The 15,711-nt window shown below is 39.2% G+C and overlaps 7 protein-coding genes across 12 annotated transcripts; 2 read left to right on the forward strand and 5 right to left on the reverse strand.

Annotated features, from left to right (window-relative positions):
* Positions 1-420: 420 nt before the first annotated feature.
* On the reverse strand, positions 421-3,497 carry LOC18011872 (DNA cross-link repair protein SNM1). 4 transcript variants are annotated; one of them, XM_024151145.1, is made up of 10 exons: positions 2,920-3,497; positions 2,659-2,839; positions 2,330-2,569; positions 2,077-2,221; positions 1,859-1,993; positions 1,693-1,759; positions 1,528-1,605; positions 1,372-1,424; positions 1,152-1,288; positions 421-793 (listed from the first exon to the last, which is right to left on the reverse strand). In XM_024151145.1, exons 1-9 carry the CDS (start codon positions 3,371-3,373, stop codon positions 1,190-1,192), a joined length of 1,452 nt encoding a protein of 483 aa, XP_024006913.1. In that variant the 5' UTR covers positions 3,374-3,497; the 3' UTR covers positions 421-793; positions 1,152-1,189. The 4 variants fall into 4 exon arrangements, with proteins under 4 accessions (XP_024006913.1, XP_024006912.1, XP_024006911.1 ...); XM_024151144.1 differs by having other exon boundaries at positions 749-1,089; positions 1,177-1,288; XM_024151143.1 differs by having other exon boundaries at positions 749-1,057.
* On the forward strand, positions 3,492-6,823 carry LOC18011873 (probable magnesium transporter NIPA8). 2 transcript variants are annotated; one of them, XM_006395474.2, is made up of 13 exons: positions 3,492-3,923; positions 4,182-4,364; positions 4,448-4,529; positions 4,611-4,672; positions 4,780-4,865; positions 4,956-5,029; positions 5,108-5,210; positions 5,290-5,418; positions 5,507-5,606; positions 5,706-5,825; positions 5,956-6,119; positions 6,207-6,306; positions 6,398-6,823. In XM_006395474.2, the coding sequence occupies exons 2-13, from the start codon at positions 4,272-4,274 to the stop codon at positions 6,617-6,619; spliced, it is 1,335 nt and encodes a 444-aa protein (XP_006395536.1). In that variant the 5' UTR covers positions 3,492-3,923; positions 4,182-4,271; the 3' UTR covers positions 6,620-6,823. The 2 variants fall into 2 exon arrangements, with proteins under 2 accessions (XP_006395536.1, XP_024006914.1); XM_024151146.1 differs by lacking the exon at positions 3,492-3,923 and adding an exon at positions 3,933-4,083.
* On the reverse strand, positions 6,801-8,835 carry LOC18011683 (glyceraldehyde-3-phosphate dehydrogenase GAPA1, chloroplastic). Its single transcript, XM_006395473.2, has 5 exons — positions 8,632-8,835; positions 8,441-8,548; positions 7,889-8,193; positions 7,560-7,804; positions 6,801-7,479 (listed from the first exon to the last, which is right to left on the reverse strand). The coding sequence occupies exons 1-5, from the start codon at positions 8,671-8,673 to the stop codon at positions 6,977-6,979; spliced, it is 1,203 nt and encodes a 400-aa protein (XP_006395535.1). The 5' UTR covers positions 8,674-8,835; the 3' UTR covers positions 6,801-6,976.
* Positions 8,836-9,471: 636 nt separating this feature from the next.
* On the reverse strand, positions 9,472-10,847 carry LOC18011767 (WD repeat-containing protein LWD2). Its single transcript, XM_006395475.2, has one exon. It carries the CDS (start codon positions 10,758-10,760, stop codon positions 9,720-9,722), a length of 1,041 nt encoding a protein of 346 aa, XP_006395537.1. The 5' UTR covers positions 10,761-10,847; the 3' UTR covers positions 9,472-9,719.
* Positions 10,848-10,977: 130 nt separating this feature from the next.
* LOC18011684 (pentatricopeptide repeat-containing protein At3g26630, chloroplastic) lies at positions 10,978-12,526 on the forward strand. Its single transcript, XM_006395476.2, has one exon. The coding sequence runs from the start codon at positions 11,021-11,023 to the stop codon at positions 12,380-12,382; it is 1,362 nt and encodes a 453-aa protein (XP_006395538.1). The 5' UTR covers positions 10,978-11,020; the 3' UTR covers positions 12,383-12,526.
* A 352-nt stretch (positions 12,527-12,878) lies between these two features.
* Positions 12,879-13,342, reverse strand: LOC18011666 (LOB domain-containing protein 24). Its single transcript, XM_006395477.1, has 2 exons — positions 13,190-13,342; positions 12,879-13,091 (listed from the first exon to the last, which is right to left on the reverse strand). The coding sequence occupies exons 1-2, from the start codon at positions 13,340-13,342 to the stop codon at positions 12,879-12,881; spliced, it is 366 nt and encodes a 121-aa protein (XP_006395539.1).
* Positions 13,343-13,677: 335 nt separating this feature from the next.
* On the reverse strand, positions 13,678-15,597 carry LOC18011667 (eukaryotic peptide chain release factor subunit 1-3). Of its 2 annotated transcripts, none has more exons than XM_024151824.1 (2): positions 15,469-15,597; positions 13,678-15,244 (listed from the first exon to the last, which is right to left on the reverse strand). In XM_024151824.1, the coding sequence occupies exon 2, from the start codon at positions 15,194-15,196 to the stop codon at positions 13,889-13,891; it is 1,308 nt and encodes a 435-aa protein (XP_024007592.1). In that variant the 5' UTR covers positions 15,197-15,244; positions 15,469-15,597; the 3' UTR covers positions 13,678-13,888. The 2 variants fall into 2 exon arrangements, with proteins under 2 accessions (XP_024007592.1, XP_006395540.1); XM_006395478.2 differs by having other exon boundaries at positions 13,678-15,211; positions 15,469-15,526.
* Between the last annotated feature and the right edge of the window lie 114 nt (positions 15,598-15,711).

The raw sequence follows: 15,711 nt of genomic DNA on the forward strand, positions 1-15,711 counted from the left end.
AATAACAAAAGTGTGCAAATAAAACAAACATATTTTTGTTTTTGATTTATTGTACTTTAATTAGTAAGTATACAGAAAAATTACAGTATATATGATAAATACTTTAAAAATATTTTCTTATAAATGATTAGCCTTACAGAAAATATGATTTCATGTGCTAATTTGTTTAAAAGAGTTAGAGTTCAAATCTTATAAACTTTGCATAAACTGGTAAAAGTGTAAGAAAGAAAAGATGTTACTGTATTTGTATATACTAACTTTTAGATATGCTAATATTATGTGTAATATGTTTACATATTTATGGAGTAAACATCTAAAATTTATAAATGAATATAAGTGATCCCAAGTTAAAAATGTAAGTAAATCAATTTGGGCATCAAATTTGAACCGATAACTGAACAAAAAGAAAAAATTATACAGTATCAAATTAAGTAACTGAACAAAGGGAAAAATTAATGGGGATATAAATATATTATTTAATATGGGAGCAAGAATTATTATCCTTAAAAGTTTACACTAGTGATTTTTTTTTACTGGGAAGCTGATCCATTCCCAACTAACGTGGCTCCGCCACTGGCCGAGGATGCTACTCAATATGCTACTGCATTCCATTGTGTCTTTGGGATCTTTGGCATCTTGGTGTGAAGGAACAACAGATACAAAAACGAGACAATAATATGATGTATCTTCGGAGTTCTCTTCTCAGCAACAAACCCAATCTCCCTCTTCTTTCATCTGATTTGGTTACCTTATTCCCTCTTTGCATTGTCTACTCTTTTGCTTCTCGTGTGAACTGCAAAAATACTCTTGACGCTAATCCTTCTTCTAGGTAAAGAGAAGTAAATGTAGCATAAAGAAAGTGTTGTCTCTCTTTATACTCTTTTCTATCCCAACCATCATAACTAAAAGAATTAACTTGTACCAATATCCAAGATGTTACAAGAGAATAACTAAGAATAAGACTTCTGGATTAAATCCTTCAAGTAATTCAATTCTACTACATTCGCCAGTAGTAATATCGAAAGATGTCACAGAAGCATCAAGCAACCGTTAAAAGCTTCAATGAGAAACATTTTTGGGATTCAGAAACTGCATTAAAAAAATAGAAACAGTATTATAGATAGAACAGTCAAAGCTATTGATTTTCTTACCAACAGGATGCAATCATCTATCAACCTAGAGTTGAATCTTAGCGTCTGAGCCATTCTCTGAAACATGACTGCATTTTCTCCCGACTTCCAGCATTTGAGATATTCACTGTAGGAATAATCTTGTCTGGCTTTAAAAACTGTGTAACAAATAAATCAGTTAATGCGTAAAACTTATCCAGGACAGATACAGGTAGATAAGAACAGCATTCATGGTACACACCTGAACAAACTCACGAAGTTCTGTGAAGCTTGAATGCTCACTATATGGAACCCCTAGAAAGATAACAATCAATTAGACAAATTGAATAGAGCTGTGTGCATTATATACAACCACCAAAAGCTCATAGAGAATGTGCATTACAAAAATCAAACTCACCATAAATGGTGATTTTCCCCCTTGAAGTTGGTTTTATCAGATCAAGGTGTTCACCTATCTTCTCAGAGTAAGTCCAGCCTGAGAAAAAAGAAGAAAAACTAACCTTACTTTTCGTACCCATATAGGTTAAACAAAAACCTTAAAAAAGAAGCAAAAATAGTTCACCTGTGGGCCTAAATGCCAAAACTGCTCCATACTGTTCTCTATAAACCTTTAAGTGTTCGTCGAGTCTCTTCATAGAAATTATTAGACAGAGATAAGATCATGAGAATTTGACATAAAAACTATAAAATAATAGTTGAGATAAGCATCTTGATTTTAAGAGAAATACTTCAACTCTCAGTGCTGACATAGGCAGAACATGAAGACATGTGGCTTTCCCATCTGTACAAAGATTCTTTGAGATATCATCCCAACCAAAAGATTGGAGTATCCGTCTTCTTGAAGCATTTGCAAATATCTTGATCTGAAAAACCCACGAGGTCAGAAATTAAAAGTCTACAAAAGATGACTAAAAAAAAGAGAGAGAATGGCTCCAGCAATTTATACCCCAAGTGCCTTGGCAATAGCTAGATAAACACATTCTTTTCCAATGCTATAAGAACCAACAACAATCAGAGTCCTCGGTTGCTTCCTGAGGAACTCCTTTGTGATTCTCACAACATAACTTAATACATCTTCTTTGGAGGGGAATCTGAACAAAACAAAAAAAAAACATAACAAAAAAACAGGAATAAAAATTTACGAGCATGCTCACTCAAAAATTCATCATAAGTTATAATATTTTGAAAATTCCTCTCACTTGTATCTCGGATTGCAATATGTTGTATCCAAATACAGAACATGAACTCGTTGTTTAAAGAGGAGAGGATGAGTTTGCATCTGTTTAGAAGCCCTGAAATCTCCAGTATGCAGATAACACGTCCCATCTAGGAGACGAAAGTGAATAAGAGCAGCACCTGGACAGTGATTAGCTTCAATTAAAGTGACTTTAACCCCATAAATAGTGTATTCTACGTCTAGCTCCAATGGATGAATAAACCTGCGCACAGAAAATTCACCAGACCAAAAATTCAATACACAAACTTGATGGATGTATTCAGACATAGATGGCATTAGCAAAGAGCTTACGAGGGATTAACAGACAGACTAAGTCTGAGAAGACGACTAGTGAGAGAGGAGCAGTAAATTGGACCATGAGACCAAGCTTTAGTGAGGCCAATGTAATGATCAGCGTGAAAGTGAGTAAGGAAATAAGCAGAACATCCTTGGACACAACCATAGCGAAAGGCATCCACAGTGAACGGTGTTCCTACAGAAATGGCGCAAAATTGGCAAACAGAGAAGCAGATTTGAACATATGAATGCGAAAAAGAAGAAGAGGAGCAAGACCTGGAAGTTTCTTGTAAAAAGGGCATTGTCGAGGCGAGTCATTGGTCAATGGAGAGTTCCTAAGTCTCTTTCCAAGAACATTCGAAGTTTTTTTCGCCGACGAAGAAGCAGGTGAAGTGGAAGGAGAAGGCTTTTGTAAACCCCAAATCTGAAACAAGTCTGTTTGTTTCATATTCTTCTTCGTTTCAGGAGAAATCTTCTGTAAACCCCAAATCTGAAACAAGTCCGCTTGTTTCATCTTCTTATTCTCAGGAGAAACCAAAGCGGTCTCTTCGTCTTTCACTAAACAAGACCAATCGGAACCAGCCTTGTAGAAATCAGACGCAAAACCCTCTTCTTCTTCAACGACATCGTCGTAGAAAGTAAAACCCTCTTCTTCTTCTTCTTCTTCTTCTTCTTCGTCGTTGAAACGAGAACCAAAACCTTCGTCGTCGTCTTCATCGGAAACATCCATTTTCTTTGTTCTCTCTCAGACAACGAAAGGTCAAAAGGGTCAATTTTGCGTGCGAATGAATATAGTTTACGCGCCCGCCAAAGGGATGCTTTTGGCCATTGAGTGTCGTCGGCTAGAGAGAGAGAAAGAGTAAAAATGGTAAAAAGCCCAAAACAAAACGTGAGGAGCAGCAAGAAGACAGATCAACACAAAGGGCCCAACCACAACGTCATTTTTTAATGATGGAAGTTGCTAACAATTGATCGGATCTCATCATCGTCGACTTCCTTCCTTTAACCCGTCACCGTCGTTGGGAATTTCTCGGCGATTGGGTCTTCCTTAGAAAAATCAAACCTTTTTTGTTTATAGAATTTTCGATTTGCGAAAAGATTCAATTTTTATTCTTCCTTTTAGTCGACGCCATTTTGTTTGGTTAAAAGCTAAACCTCACCATTTTCAATTCTTAAAAAAAAAGAAAAACTAAATAGTTTTGTTGGGAGAGGAGGACTTGTAATCTGCTCTGCTGTTAGAATCAATCTGGATCTGAAGCTCTTCTATCTTCTCGTCGCAGGTTTTGCCTCCTTAATTCTAAACACCGAAACTCCTTGTTTTTGCCTCTCTCTGCTTTCGTTTCCCGGTTCTGTATTGCCGCAATTTGTCAATTTGATCTCCTTTTGAATAGATTCAACGATTGAAGAACCCCATTATTCCTTCTCTGATGAAGTTTAAGGGTTTTCTCTTTGTTCCTTATCAAAGCTGCAAGCTTGCGTTTCTTTTCCTCTCTTGCAACTTCCTTAGGTTTTTTGCTCAGAGGGTTCTTCTCTTCCAGGTTCGAAGGCTAGTAAGATCACATGAGAGCCTGAGCTAGAGATTGCCCGAGTTAGATGATCCGTAACTGAGCTGTCTGCATTCTTTAACGATGGGAGAGTGGGTCATCGGAGCTTTCATCAACATTTTTGGAAGCGTTGCTATTAATTTCGGCACAAATCTTCTCAAATTGGGACATAATGAGGTTTGCATTTGCCTCTGGCACCACTGTTTTGGTTACATTTGATTTCGCGAAGCTTACATTGTGTTGACTCTGTGTATTATCAGAGAGAAAGGTTAGCTCTACAGGATGGTGGCGGAGGAAAGACGCCATTGAAGCCGATTATACATTTTCAGACATGGAGAGTTGGTATGCTTTGGTCTTAAACTTTTTCCCCTTTGAAATTTATATAAAGCTGGTTCTGAGTCCAATGTTGTTGGAAACTTACAGGGATCCTTGTCTTTCTTCTTGGGAATTGCCTCAATTTCATTTCGTTTGGTTATGCTGCTCAGGTAGAGTGATGTGTTCGACATTGCCTACTTGCGTGATTTGTCAGATTTAGATGGTTGTGTTACGGTTTCTCTTTTGGTTTTCTTACCTTCACGCTCTCTCTTTGCAGTCCCTTTTAGCAGCTCTTGGATCCATTCAATTTGTATCCAACATAGCGTTTGCTTATGTTGTATTAAACAAAATGGTCACTGTTAAGTACGTAAACATCCTTTCGCTGCAATCTTTAGCTATACCAATTTACTCATTCCTCACTCTTCTTATTTCTTTGGTATGCCTTGGTCACAGAGTACTCGTTGCTACAGCCTTTATAGTTCTTGGAAACGTTTTCCTTGTAGCATTTGGTAATCACCAATCACCAGGTAAAGTATTCTTGAACAGAAGGTTTTGGTTTAGTGTGTTTCACAAAGCGTGACCTAATGCAAATCTTCTGTGCTCAGTATTCACTCCCGACCAGTTGGCAGAAAAATACAGCAATGTGACATTCTTGATATACTGTGGGATTTTGATTTTAATTGTAGCCGTGAACCATTTCCTCTATAGGTGAGTCTTGCACTTGAAATTGTAGTCTCGCTGCTCGTTTTCAACTATCCGCGCTGATATGTTTAATTGAAATATTCAGGAAGGGAGAAGTTTTGATATCTGTACCTGGACAAGAGATTAGCTCCTATTGGAAAATGTTGCTCCCTTTCTCATATGCTGTGGTCTCCGGCGCTATAGGATCATGTTCGGTTTTATTCGCCAAGTCACTGTGAGTTTGTAGATCTGCTGGCTTTACTTGTCTAAGCTGATAAGTTATGTATATGACTTCAAGTGGTAATTTGAGTTTCATCTTGCAGCTCAAACTTGCTGAGATTGGCCATGTCTAGTAGCTATCAGTTGCACAGTTGGTTCACATACTCTATGCTTCTCTTATTTCTTAGCACAGCTGGATTCTGGGTAAAGCCTTAAAAATAATGATGTTTTTGTCTTCTTTGTTGTGCCATTGAGACGATGAAGTTACTAAAGTAAAAATGTCTTTTTATGTGCTTCTTGCAGATGACAAGATTAAACGAAGGGTTGTCACTATATGATGCAATTCTCATTGTTCCAATGTTTCAGATTGCTTGGACTTTTTTCTCCATATGTACAGGATTCATCTACTTTCAAGAGTTTCAGGTTCATCTATTACCTTAATTGGGATGCTTTTTTTCTCTACTTGGGCAAAAACAGATCTGGATAATTAGTTTGGTCATTTTTGTACTGGATTGGTATGAATGTGGGCTTATTGTCTTCTTACTCTAAACAGGTTTTCGATGCATTAAGAACGACAATGTTCATATTAGGAATGATGTGCGTGTTCATAGGCATTTCCTTACTAGCACCTGATGATACAAGAGGCAACGAGACGAAAGAAAATTCATCATCTCTAGACTCCATAGTGTCCTCAAGCGTACCAACTGAGGAGGACAGGTAAAAGAACATGTTCTTGTTAAATCGTTAAATTAAGAAGTCATTCAATAATTTAGCTATTATTGACATTTTGATATTTTATAACAGGTTGATATCACAATCATCGGAAGATGGACACAGCAAAGACACAAGAGTAGTTGTACAAGGAATGTATATGAAAGCAGCTGACCTCATCGCCAAGACAAAGGTATCCACAAAGCATGAGTATCTTCACTGGTAAGCATTATCAACAATACTAAAACAAAATGTTTTGCTTTTTTTGTGTGTGTGTGTTGCAGATTGCTTGTTTAGCGGCATTGGGCTTTGGCGAAGACTCTATAAACGCATCTGCGATACTCGTGATGCCTATGGTATCTTCAAAGATTACAGGGTTTAGAGGAAACGGTCTTGAACGGGCAAAGATTTTGTCCATGAGAGGATCAGGATGGAGCAAACTAGCCATGGAAGAAGAAGGAACAAGAATGCTTGAAAAGACATCTCATCACTCTTCAAAGGCGTAATTAGTTAGTAAAAACAGAGAGCTATGAGACAGATTCTCAGGTACATTCTTCTCTTGTCATATGGCTTTAGTAGCAAAAATCTGTTTTTAGGATTCCATTAAACAAAAAAAACCATTACACGATTGTGTATTCTTGCAAAAACCCAAATGTATTACATATAACATCTCTGTATATTATTATCTTTTGTTTGAGACCTGTTAAAAAGAGTTTCATATGTAGACAAGTCTGGATCGAGTTTATCATTATTACAAATCCACAACTCAGGCTACAATTATACAGTCTTGACCGATATTTTGAGAATCACAATGTAAAAAAAGAGAGCAAAAAATGAAACAAGTTGATTCCAAAAGTTACAAATCACTTCCAGTTGTTGGCAACAATGTCAGCCAAATCAACAACTCTCTGTGAGTAACCCCATTCATTATCATACCAAGCAATCACCTTAACCATATCGTCTCCCATAACCATAGTGAGTGAAGAATCAATGGTCGAGGACACATCTGAGCATCTGAAATCAACGGAAACTAGCGGCTCATCGCAGACTTCGAGTATACCTTTAAGCTCTTTCTCTGCAGCATCTCTGAAAGCAGCGTTAACTTCCTCTGCGAAAGTCTTCTTTGAGACCTGCACAACGAGATCAACCACTGATACGTTTGGTGTTGGTACACGGAGAGCGATTCCATTGAGTTTTCCCTTGAGGTTAGGAAGCACAAGAGCCACAGCTTTAGCCGCTCCTGTAGATGTGGGAACAATGTTCAACGCAGCTGCTCTTGCTCTCCTTAGATCACGGTGGCTCGCGTCTAGCAACCTCTGGTCACCAGTGTAAGAGTGAGTAGTTGTCATTGTACCCTTTATGATACCTGCATTGTTACAAACACATTAATTCACGTTTCATGTGATCCCAAAAGAGGCAGAGGAAAGCAGAACTATTATTGCATACCGAATTTCTGGTCAAGAACTTTGACAAAGGGAGCAAGACAGTTAGTAGTGCAAGATGCATTGCTGATGATCGGTTCATCGGGATTGTAAGCATCGGCATTGACACCAACAACGTAAGTTGGAATGTCTCCTTTGCCTGGAGCGGTAATGATAACTTTCTTGGCTCCAGCTTCAATGTGTTTCCCTGCACCTTCTCTATCCACAAACACTCCGGTTCCTTCGATGACAATGTCGATGCCTAACTCCCTAAGAAACCATCAATCACCAAACTTAGATTTTGGATAAAGACTGATACAGAATTTAGACACAGAACTGCTTTTTTGGACTTACTTCCAGGGGAGATTAGACGGGTTGCGGTTAGACACAACCTGGATAATCTTTCCATCAACAGAGAGAGCAGCGTCTCCAGAAGGTTTCACATCGGCGTCAAAGATTCCAAGAGTAGAGTCGTATTTAAGGAGATGCGAAGCCTGCTTGACGCCTCCGGTGTCGTTTATGGCAATGACGTCAAGAGGAGAGTCCTTGCGGCCATGCCAGCATCTCAAGAAGTTTCTCCCGATCCGACCAAACCCGTTAATGGCCACCTTAAGCTTAGCCTCAGTCACACCTTTCCTGTATCCACCACTGCTTCCCATCTGAGACACACACACACATACAGAACCATCTAAATGGTTTACAAAACAGCGAAACAGAGTCTCATCGCAGAATTTACACGATCTATCAACATTCATGCTAATTCTTAGTATAAGCATGACATAGTTGACGATCAGTAACAATGGTGTAGAGGAATGAGACAGCTCTAAAAAGAGTACCAATGATATTGCAACATAAGACAGATCACGTAAGCTGCAGAAAAATGTTGGAGGAAAACAAAGAACTCACTGCAGAAGTTTGGAAAGTGACGACGGAAACAAACTCATCGGAAGAAAGTTTCTTGCCAAAGGGAAGAGAAGCAGATGAGCTTCGCAATCCTGAGAATTCAGTGAAACCCTGAAGACAAAACAGAAACACAACAGATACTTAACTCGTGAAGAGCCAGTAAGAGAAAACCAGAAGAAGGAGAAGGAATGTACCTGAAGAGATGGTTTGGGGACAGAGAAAGTAGCCGAAGCCATGGTAACCAGAAACGATCCAAAAGTTAAGGTTTCAGCAGCAGAGGGCAGAAAAGGTTGTGAAGCAGAGAGGTGGTAATATAGGAAAAGGAAATGATGAGTTGGAGGCAAAGAAGATTAGATTCCGGATAGCTTTCTTATTTGTTTGTATGGTTGTGGTTATCACTCTTGCAATCTTCACGTTTTTATGATCACAAATTCACACAGTCTCTTCCTTAAAAACTATTTTTGATTTTGGGCTTTTCACTTTGGGCTTCTTCATCGTATGTGTGTGTGTGGTTTCGGTTATATAAAGATAAGGCTGAGTCTTCTCCATTTGTCTGCCTTGAAAGTTCAGACTTTTAGCGCAGAGGTCTTACGAAATTATAAGTCTACGATGAACACAAACCATCATATGATTGTGAACCATACTACATAATATCAACTTTCTTAATAAATATCAAAAGTATGGAGGGTAAAACGTGATGATTACATAGTTCATGTTGCCCCTGATCTACATACCCGTAAAGTGTATAAGCATCGTTGGAAAAATGCGCAACTCGGCATGGACATCAAAGACAAAGCTTATAACAACTAAAGAAGAAAGCTAAACACTCAAAACTATGGTGAGGCAGAAACAACTCTGTTAAGAACTACCATCATAGATGCCTTCAGAATCTTGCAACTCTGTAAGCTCAAGGGGCATAGAAACATAAATGTTGATGATAATCAAGTTCTCCATGTAGCTTGCTCTCTATTTTAAAACCACTTCCAAGTTATGCTAACTAATTTTAGGTTGGGAGGGGGAAAAAGAGAGATTTTTATCAAGACTAAATTCAAAGCTAATAGTTATTCACAATTATGAAGGTACATAGTCCTTGCAGATGATACTTGTAAAGATCACACTGTGAGAGGAAGATCAATCAACCTTGTTATAACAATCATTAATCAACAACAGCTAAGAGTCAGTGCAAAGGCTCACATTCTTCAAGACAATGACCAACATAAATCTAGCAAACAAACAATAAGCTACGGTCATCTATATTTGCCAGAGATCCATACCAACAAAATCAGACCCTGAGAATCTGGAGCTTGTTGGCAAAGGCAATGGCAACCCAATCAGGCTGAGAAGACGACCACTGAAGCTGCTCAATCTCAGCGCCGGCTGTGTAAGCAAGAATCGGATCAAGACCACCTTCAACATGCTGTCCCATGGAAGAAATATCCCAAATCAAAGCCTGAGAATCATCTCCAGCAGTGCAGATGTGTGAGGAGCTATGAGGAGCCCAAGCTATGGCATTTACGCTTGCCTGATGTCGCTGAAGCTCAACAACAGGAACAGCCGGAAACCGAATGTCAAGGACCACGATTTTAGCACTGTCCATGATCACAGTAGCCATATACCTCGGGTCCTGCTTGTTCCAGCTAAGACGCACCAAAGGAGTACTCGGCTCAGAGCTCTCGTAGATGATCGTCGAATGCTCTTTATCACGGAGATCGAAAACCCTCACCGATCCATCAGCTGAAACAGAGGCGAAGACGCCGACTCCACCCCAAGCAATGTCGTAAACCTCCTTATCATGAGCAATAAGCTGAGTATCAACAACTTCACGATCAATATCCCAGATCGTACAAGTCGTATCGATGCTAGATGTCCCGATTCGTCTCGGCTCAGCTTCATTCCAATCGAAAGAGGTGAGTGGACCACTGTACTCACTGTTCTTGTCGCTGTTGAGAAAAGACTTGAGCTCAACGCGTGATTCGTCGTCGGAGATTCGCCATAGACGAAGGAAGTCGCTTGAGGTAGCGAGAAGATCGGGTCTTTGGCACTCTTTATCGGGGATGAAACTGGTTTTGGTTGGTGGGTAAGGATGCTCGAAGCAGAGATTAGGGTCAGATCGAATCTCACCATTGGATTCGTCGAGCTGCACAATCTCGACGCGGTTCGGGTATTGCTCGATGAGGCTGGTGATGGCGAGACGGTACTTCTTATCGCGACGAACGCTCCAGTTCATTGCGTAGATCTGCCATGGTGCTTCGTAGGTGTAGATCTCCGATCGTTTCTGTTGATCATCGGAGACATCTTGGATTTGATCGCTGCTCGTAACCATTTTTGATTAAAATCCCCAAATCTACTTTGATCCCTAAGCATAAACCCTAGATTTAAGAAAAACCTCCTCCTCCTCTTCTGCTTCGAGAGGATCGACTTCTAATGGATATTCACTCATTTTTATATTTTCTTTAAAAAAAAAAAACAATTTCATTTCCTACGACGACGTCGTTTAAATGCGAGTCATCTTCATCATCAATTCATCATCCACACAAGATCACTCGAGGAGAGAGCGTGAATTGGGGGGATTATCGTTAATCCATGGCGGCTCCGTCGCCGTCTTCCCCACCAAGTCTTCTCTCTCCTCCGCATTTTCGATCTGACAAAGCTTCTTTCTTTCTCAGAAATTGTTCAAATTTCTCTCAGTTGAAACAGATTCACGCTAAAATCATCCGATACAATCTCACCAACGATCAGCTACTTGTCCGTCAGCTCATCAGTGTTTCTTCTTCCTTGGGAGAGACCCGATACGCTTCTCTCGTCTTCAGTCAACTTCAGTCTCCCTCTACTTTTACTTGGAACCTTATGATCAGATCTCTCTCTGTCAATGACAAGCCTCGTGAAGCTCTCCTTCTCTTTATCCTCATGCTCTCTCATCAATCCCAGCTTGACAAATTCACTTTCCCTTTCGTTATCAAAGCTTGTCTCGCGTCTTCATCTCTTCGTCTAGGCACCCAAGTCCATGGCTTAGCCATCAAGTCCGGGTTTTTCTCGGATGTGTTCTTCCAAAACACTCTCATGGATCTCTACTTAAAGTGTGGAAAACCAGATTGTGGCCGTAAAGTGTTCGATAAAATGCCTGGACGAACCATTGTTTCATGGACTACTATGCTCTATGGTCTTGTCTCCAATTCGCAATTAGATTCTGCAGAAATCATATTCAACCAAATGCCAACCAGAAACGTTGTCTCATGGACTGCAATGATCACTGCTTACGTCAAGAACTGTAGACCCGACGAGGCGTTTCAGCTCTTCAGGAGAATGCAAGTTGATGAAGTCAAGCCCAATGAGTTTACAATAGTTAGTATGTTGCAGGCCTCTACTCAGCTAGGAAGCTTGTCTATGGGAAGATGGGTTCATGACTATGCTCACAAAAACGGTTTCCCACTTGATTGTTTCCTTGGAACCGCTCTGATCGATATGTACAGCAAATGTGGAAGCTTGCAGGACGCATGGAAAGTCTTTGATGCAATGCAAAGTAAGAGTTTAGCGACTTGGAATTCGATGATCACTAGCTTGGGAGTACATGGTTGTGGAGAAGAAGCTTTAGATCTGTATGATCAGATGGAAGAAGCAGGCGTAGAACCAGATGCCATCACTTTTGTCGGTGTCTTATCTGCTTGTGCAAACATCGGAAATGTAAAAGACGGTTTGAGGTACTTCGTACGCATGATCCATGTTTATAGTATCAATCCTATTCAAGAACATAATGCCTGTATGATCCAACTGTTGGAGCAAGCCCGGGAACGGGAAGTGGATAAAGTTTCGAACTTGGTTGATTTTATGTATTCTGATCCAAACACCAATACTTCGTTTGAAGCCGAAAGCAGGGACAGAGTGGATGAAAGGCACGAAACGTGGAGCCAGCATCACATTATGTTCTCCAAGTGGGATGCAGGCTGATTTTGAAGGTTCAGTGTCTTTTTGACATATAATTTTTTCCTCTATTAAACAGATTCATATGTAATCTTTGTAACTATACAAGAAAAGCTCCCGGAAAAGTAGTGCAATGTCATTTAACTGTAAAAGGAATGGAGTATCGATTTGCTGAAGTAGTGAAAATAGTAAACTTGATTCGACACCTGTTGTGCGTAATAGTACTTAAAATGTTTCAATAACTGTAGAACGTAGAAACATGAAGTTGGATTTGGGGTATTAATGGCCTTAATTTAGCATCGTAAACGGTCTTCAAATGTATGAGTTTGATATATAAATGTTAGTGGAATTTTCATATCGATCATTCACTATTCTGTTTTTGTTGTAAAATGAGCATTAACTCTTAAGAAAAAGAAATACATATTGAAGGAAACAGGAAATGTTTGATCGTAATGCATACAAGAGAGAAGATGCAATCAGAAACAGAGACTTTATTTGGAAATTTATAGATGAAACTAAGATACTACATAAATTCAGAATTTTGGGCTTGGCTATGCTTGATCTGAGCAACAGCGATCTCAGCTTGAGTTTTAGCCAAAAGAGATTCGGTTTTCTGAATTTGAGTTTGTAGAAAATAAATAATCCCAACACATCCATAAACAGGATCTTCTACTCTGCATTTCGCTTCAAAGCACAAAGAATCCACTGCTTCAGCTCTTGTCTGAACAGGAAGTTGCTGTCAAAAGATCACCAAAGTCCATTATAAACTATTTATACAATAAAGTTATCTTAATTTGGGATTTAGAAGAGTTACACAAACAGAGATTTACATACCTGAAGCATTTTGGAAACATTTCCAGCACCATAGATTCTGTGGATATATGCAAATTTGTCAGGATCGTTTGGAGGGAAGTAAGGTGAGAAGAAGCAATCTTTTGGACATCTTCTTCTCAGATATTTGCAAGCAGCACATCTTTTAGGATTCATCACAGATTCTATAGAGAAAGAAAAACAAAAGATACAAAAGATTGTGAAATCTAGAACAAGGATTTGGCTATTTGTATTCTTTTTTGGTTTCCTTTTCTTTTCCAATAATCCAACGGCTACTTTCCAGTTTGTGAAATTTTGAGAACATTTACATAAGGTAAGCTTATTAATGGTGATTTTCATTGTGACTAATTAGAATATTACCGTTAAGTGTTAAATTTTGTTTAAAGAAAACATTGATGTTGCTTAATTACCTTCAAAGAGAAAAAAAAATTGTACATTGCCGTTGATCTTGGTCAAAGCAAAAGATGAACTTGAGAAACAGGTCTTCAAAATTGCAGATAAAGAGGATCAAATTTCTCTTATGTTTAACCACTGTTTCAAAACCATTTTAAGAGACGACATGATGAAATCAAATAGAGAGACTTTCAAAAAGGAAGATAATACAGATGACTAAGTAAAAGTAAAAACAAACAGAAGTTCTCTTCTTTCTTTTTTTCCCCAACTTCAAATCCTTCTTGAGACCTTAAACCATAATTTTCCCACTTAATCTGAATCTTCATAAACTTCACCATCCGACAATTCATCGAAAGACCTCATATCAAGCTGGTACCTCAACAATCCACCAATTCCACCAAAGCCTCTGCAAAATTGTGATCCTTCTTGGGACTTGTTAGTCACAAATTCAAGCGTACAACCAAAACGTTTATACTCATTAGCAAACCATTCAAGCAGAGGCATCTTATCTTGAACTTCCAACTCCGCATTGGTCTCTGCATCGTGGAAATTGCTTTGATCGTTCTCTTGATCCTTTCCCAAATGCTTAACCACTATTTCCCCGGTCGTGTTGTTCTTTAACTCATACCTATTTATATCCAGATTCTCCCACACTATAAGAGTTTCAACAGCACCCATTTCTAGAGCCTTTAAAGTATCATCTACACCGAAAACATATTTCCCTGTGTCTTGACTAATCTCCTCAAAGTACTTCCCAATCAGTTTCTTCTCCTGTATGAACTTCACATTAGATAGAATCTCAGCAGACAACTCGATCGCTTGGTTAAAACCATTCTCTCCTCCGTAAGAAACATCAACCACATTCAATATCTTAGCTTGAAGACGAGGGTCAAACAGTTCTGACTGGCTTAGCTCGGTCTTGAAATCCGCAGAACCAGCTAGTATAAGACCAGCGACATTTGGCTGACTCGTAGCTGGATTAATGTAAAACTGAGTGGCAAGCTCTGCTGTTTTCCTCACGTAGTTATGTCTCTTCTCCATCCTAAGACGAGCAAACCGTAGCGCAGATTGTCCTCCTCTTCCGTGCTTCTTAGGAAGATCGACAGTGAATTTATGAAGAACCTCTCTTGTATTCCCACTCAAAGTACCAAACAAGGTTCCATTTCCATCCATAACAATGAAACCAAACTTGTCATCAGACTCAAGAAGCTCGTTTAAAGGCTCGGTGTGGAACTTATTGTCACACAAGTACAAGGAAGCATTTATGGGTTTGAAAGGCTCGAAATCAATCGTCACTTTCTTCTCTTTTCCATCGTCGGTTACAATGGTTCCAGTGTACAGAACAAGACCATTGGGAGGGACTTTGTTGTAGAGCTTCAACCTCTGTTGAGCTGAAGTAATGGCTGATAAAACAGACTGACGGTTTACACGACTCTTGATGTTTGAAGCGGTTCCGTATTCATCAGCGAGCATCTTAGTGACACGAGATACCTGATCTCGTGGAGGCATTATAAGAGAGATCATACTTGTTCCATTACCTCTTGCGGTTTCAAGACCCTTTATTAGCTTCTTAATCTTCCAAATCTCGATGTTCTTATCTGATTCTTGGTCTGCCATTTTCTTTCCTTCAAGCTTGAGACAGAGCAACGGAATCGAAACAATGAGCTAACATAAAAAGAAAGAATAAACAACAAATTCGAAACTTTAGAAGAAGTAAGCATCAGCTTCTGTTCATCTTTAAACAGCTTGAAATTGACTAAACGAGGAAAGGGAATCGATTGATTTAAGCAGACACCAGATTGAAATTGTAAGAAAAAAAAAAATCGAAACTTTTAACATGAACAGATTGGTTCTATACGCAGAGATCGAAAAAGCGCAGATTCACGTACCTATCTCCACAGTCCACACTATCTCTCTCTCGCTATCAGCGATTCTCGAACTCGCAGCTTCTCGACCCAGAAATGACTCTCCTTTAGGGTTGTTTTACCTTCCTTCCAAATGAACACGTGAGTCTCACGTGAAGAAACGTAGTAATTTTCGATTCCGTTTTTTTTGTTTTTTTTTTAACGCGGGACGGATTATCCGAGAGGATTGATGATAACTGATTCCATTGTTTTTTAGCTTCAACATCC

The sequence above is a fragment of the Eutrema salsugineum genome, unplaced genomic scaffold (assembly GCF_000478725.1).
Source record: "Eutrema salsugineum unplaced genomic scaffold, Eutsalg1_0 scaffold_6, whole genome shotgun sequence".
In the NCBI taxonomy this organism is placed as follows: Eukaryota; Viridiplantae; Streptophyta; class Magnoliopsida; order Brassicales; family Brassicaceae; genus Eutrema; species Eutrema salsugineum.

Bases quoted from the DNA above. Each gene is read 5' to 3' on its own strand.
- LOC18011666 (XM_006395477.1), bottom strand. From the start codon at position 13,342: ATGAATCCTAAAAGATGTGCTGCTTGCAAATATCTGAGAAGAAGATGT. The intron at 13,092-13,189 runs GTATGTAAATCT...ATCTTTTGACAG, and splicing joins ATGTTTCCAAAATGCTTCAG to CAACTTCCTGTTCAGACAAG.
- LOC18011872 (XM_024151145.1), bottom strand. From the start codon at position 3,373: ATGGATGTTTCCGATGAAGACGACGACGAAGGTTTTGGTTCTCGTTTC. The intron at 2,840-2,919 runs GTCTTGCTCCTC...CCATTTCTGTAG, and splicing joins TTTTTACAAGAAACTTCCAG to GAACACCGTTCACTGTGGAT. The intron at 1,760-1,858 runs GTATTTCTCTTA...ATTTCTATGAAG, and splicing joins TGTCAGCACTGAGAGTTGAA to AGACTCGACGAACACTTAAA.
- LOC18011684 (XM_006395476.2), top strand. From the start codon at position 11,021: ATGGCGGCTCCGTCGCCGTCTTCCCCACCAAGTCTTCTCTCTCCTCCG.
- LOC18011767 (XM_006395475.2), bottom strand. From the start codon at position 10,760: ATGGTTACGAGCAGCGATCAAATCCAAGATGTCTCCGATGATCAACAG.
- LOC18011667 (XM_024151824.1), bottom strand. From the start codon at position 15,196: ATGGCAGACCAAGAATCAGATAAGAACATCGAGATTTGGAAGATTAAG.
- LOC18011683 (XM_006395473.2), bottom strand. From the start codon at position 8,673: ATGGCTTCGGCTACTTTCTCTGTCCCCAAACCATCTCTTCAG. The intron at 7,805-7,888 runs GTAAGTCCAAAA...ATGGTTTCTTAG, and splicing joins CCGTCTAATCTCCCCTGGAA to GGAGTTAGGCATCGACATTG. The intron at 7,480-7,559 runs GTATGCAATAAT...GTAACAATGCAG, and splicing joins AGTTCTTGACCAGAAATTCG to GTATCATAAAGGGTACAATG.
- LOC18011873 (XM_006395474.2), top strand. From the start codon at position 4,272: ATGGGAGAGTGGGTCATCGGAGCTTTCATCAACATTTTTGGAAGCGTT. The intron at 4,530-4,610 runs GTATGCTTTGGT...GGAAACTTACAG, and splicing joins TTTTCAGACATGGAGAGTTG to GGATCCTTGTCTTTCTTCTT. The intron at 5,030-5,107 runs GTAAAGTATTCT...TTCTGTGCTCAG, and splicing joins TGGTAATCACCAATCACCAG to TATTCACTCCCGACCAGTTG.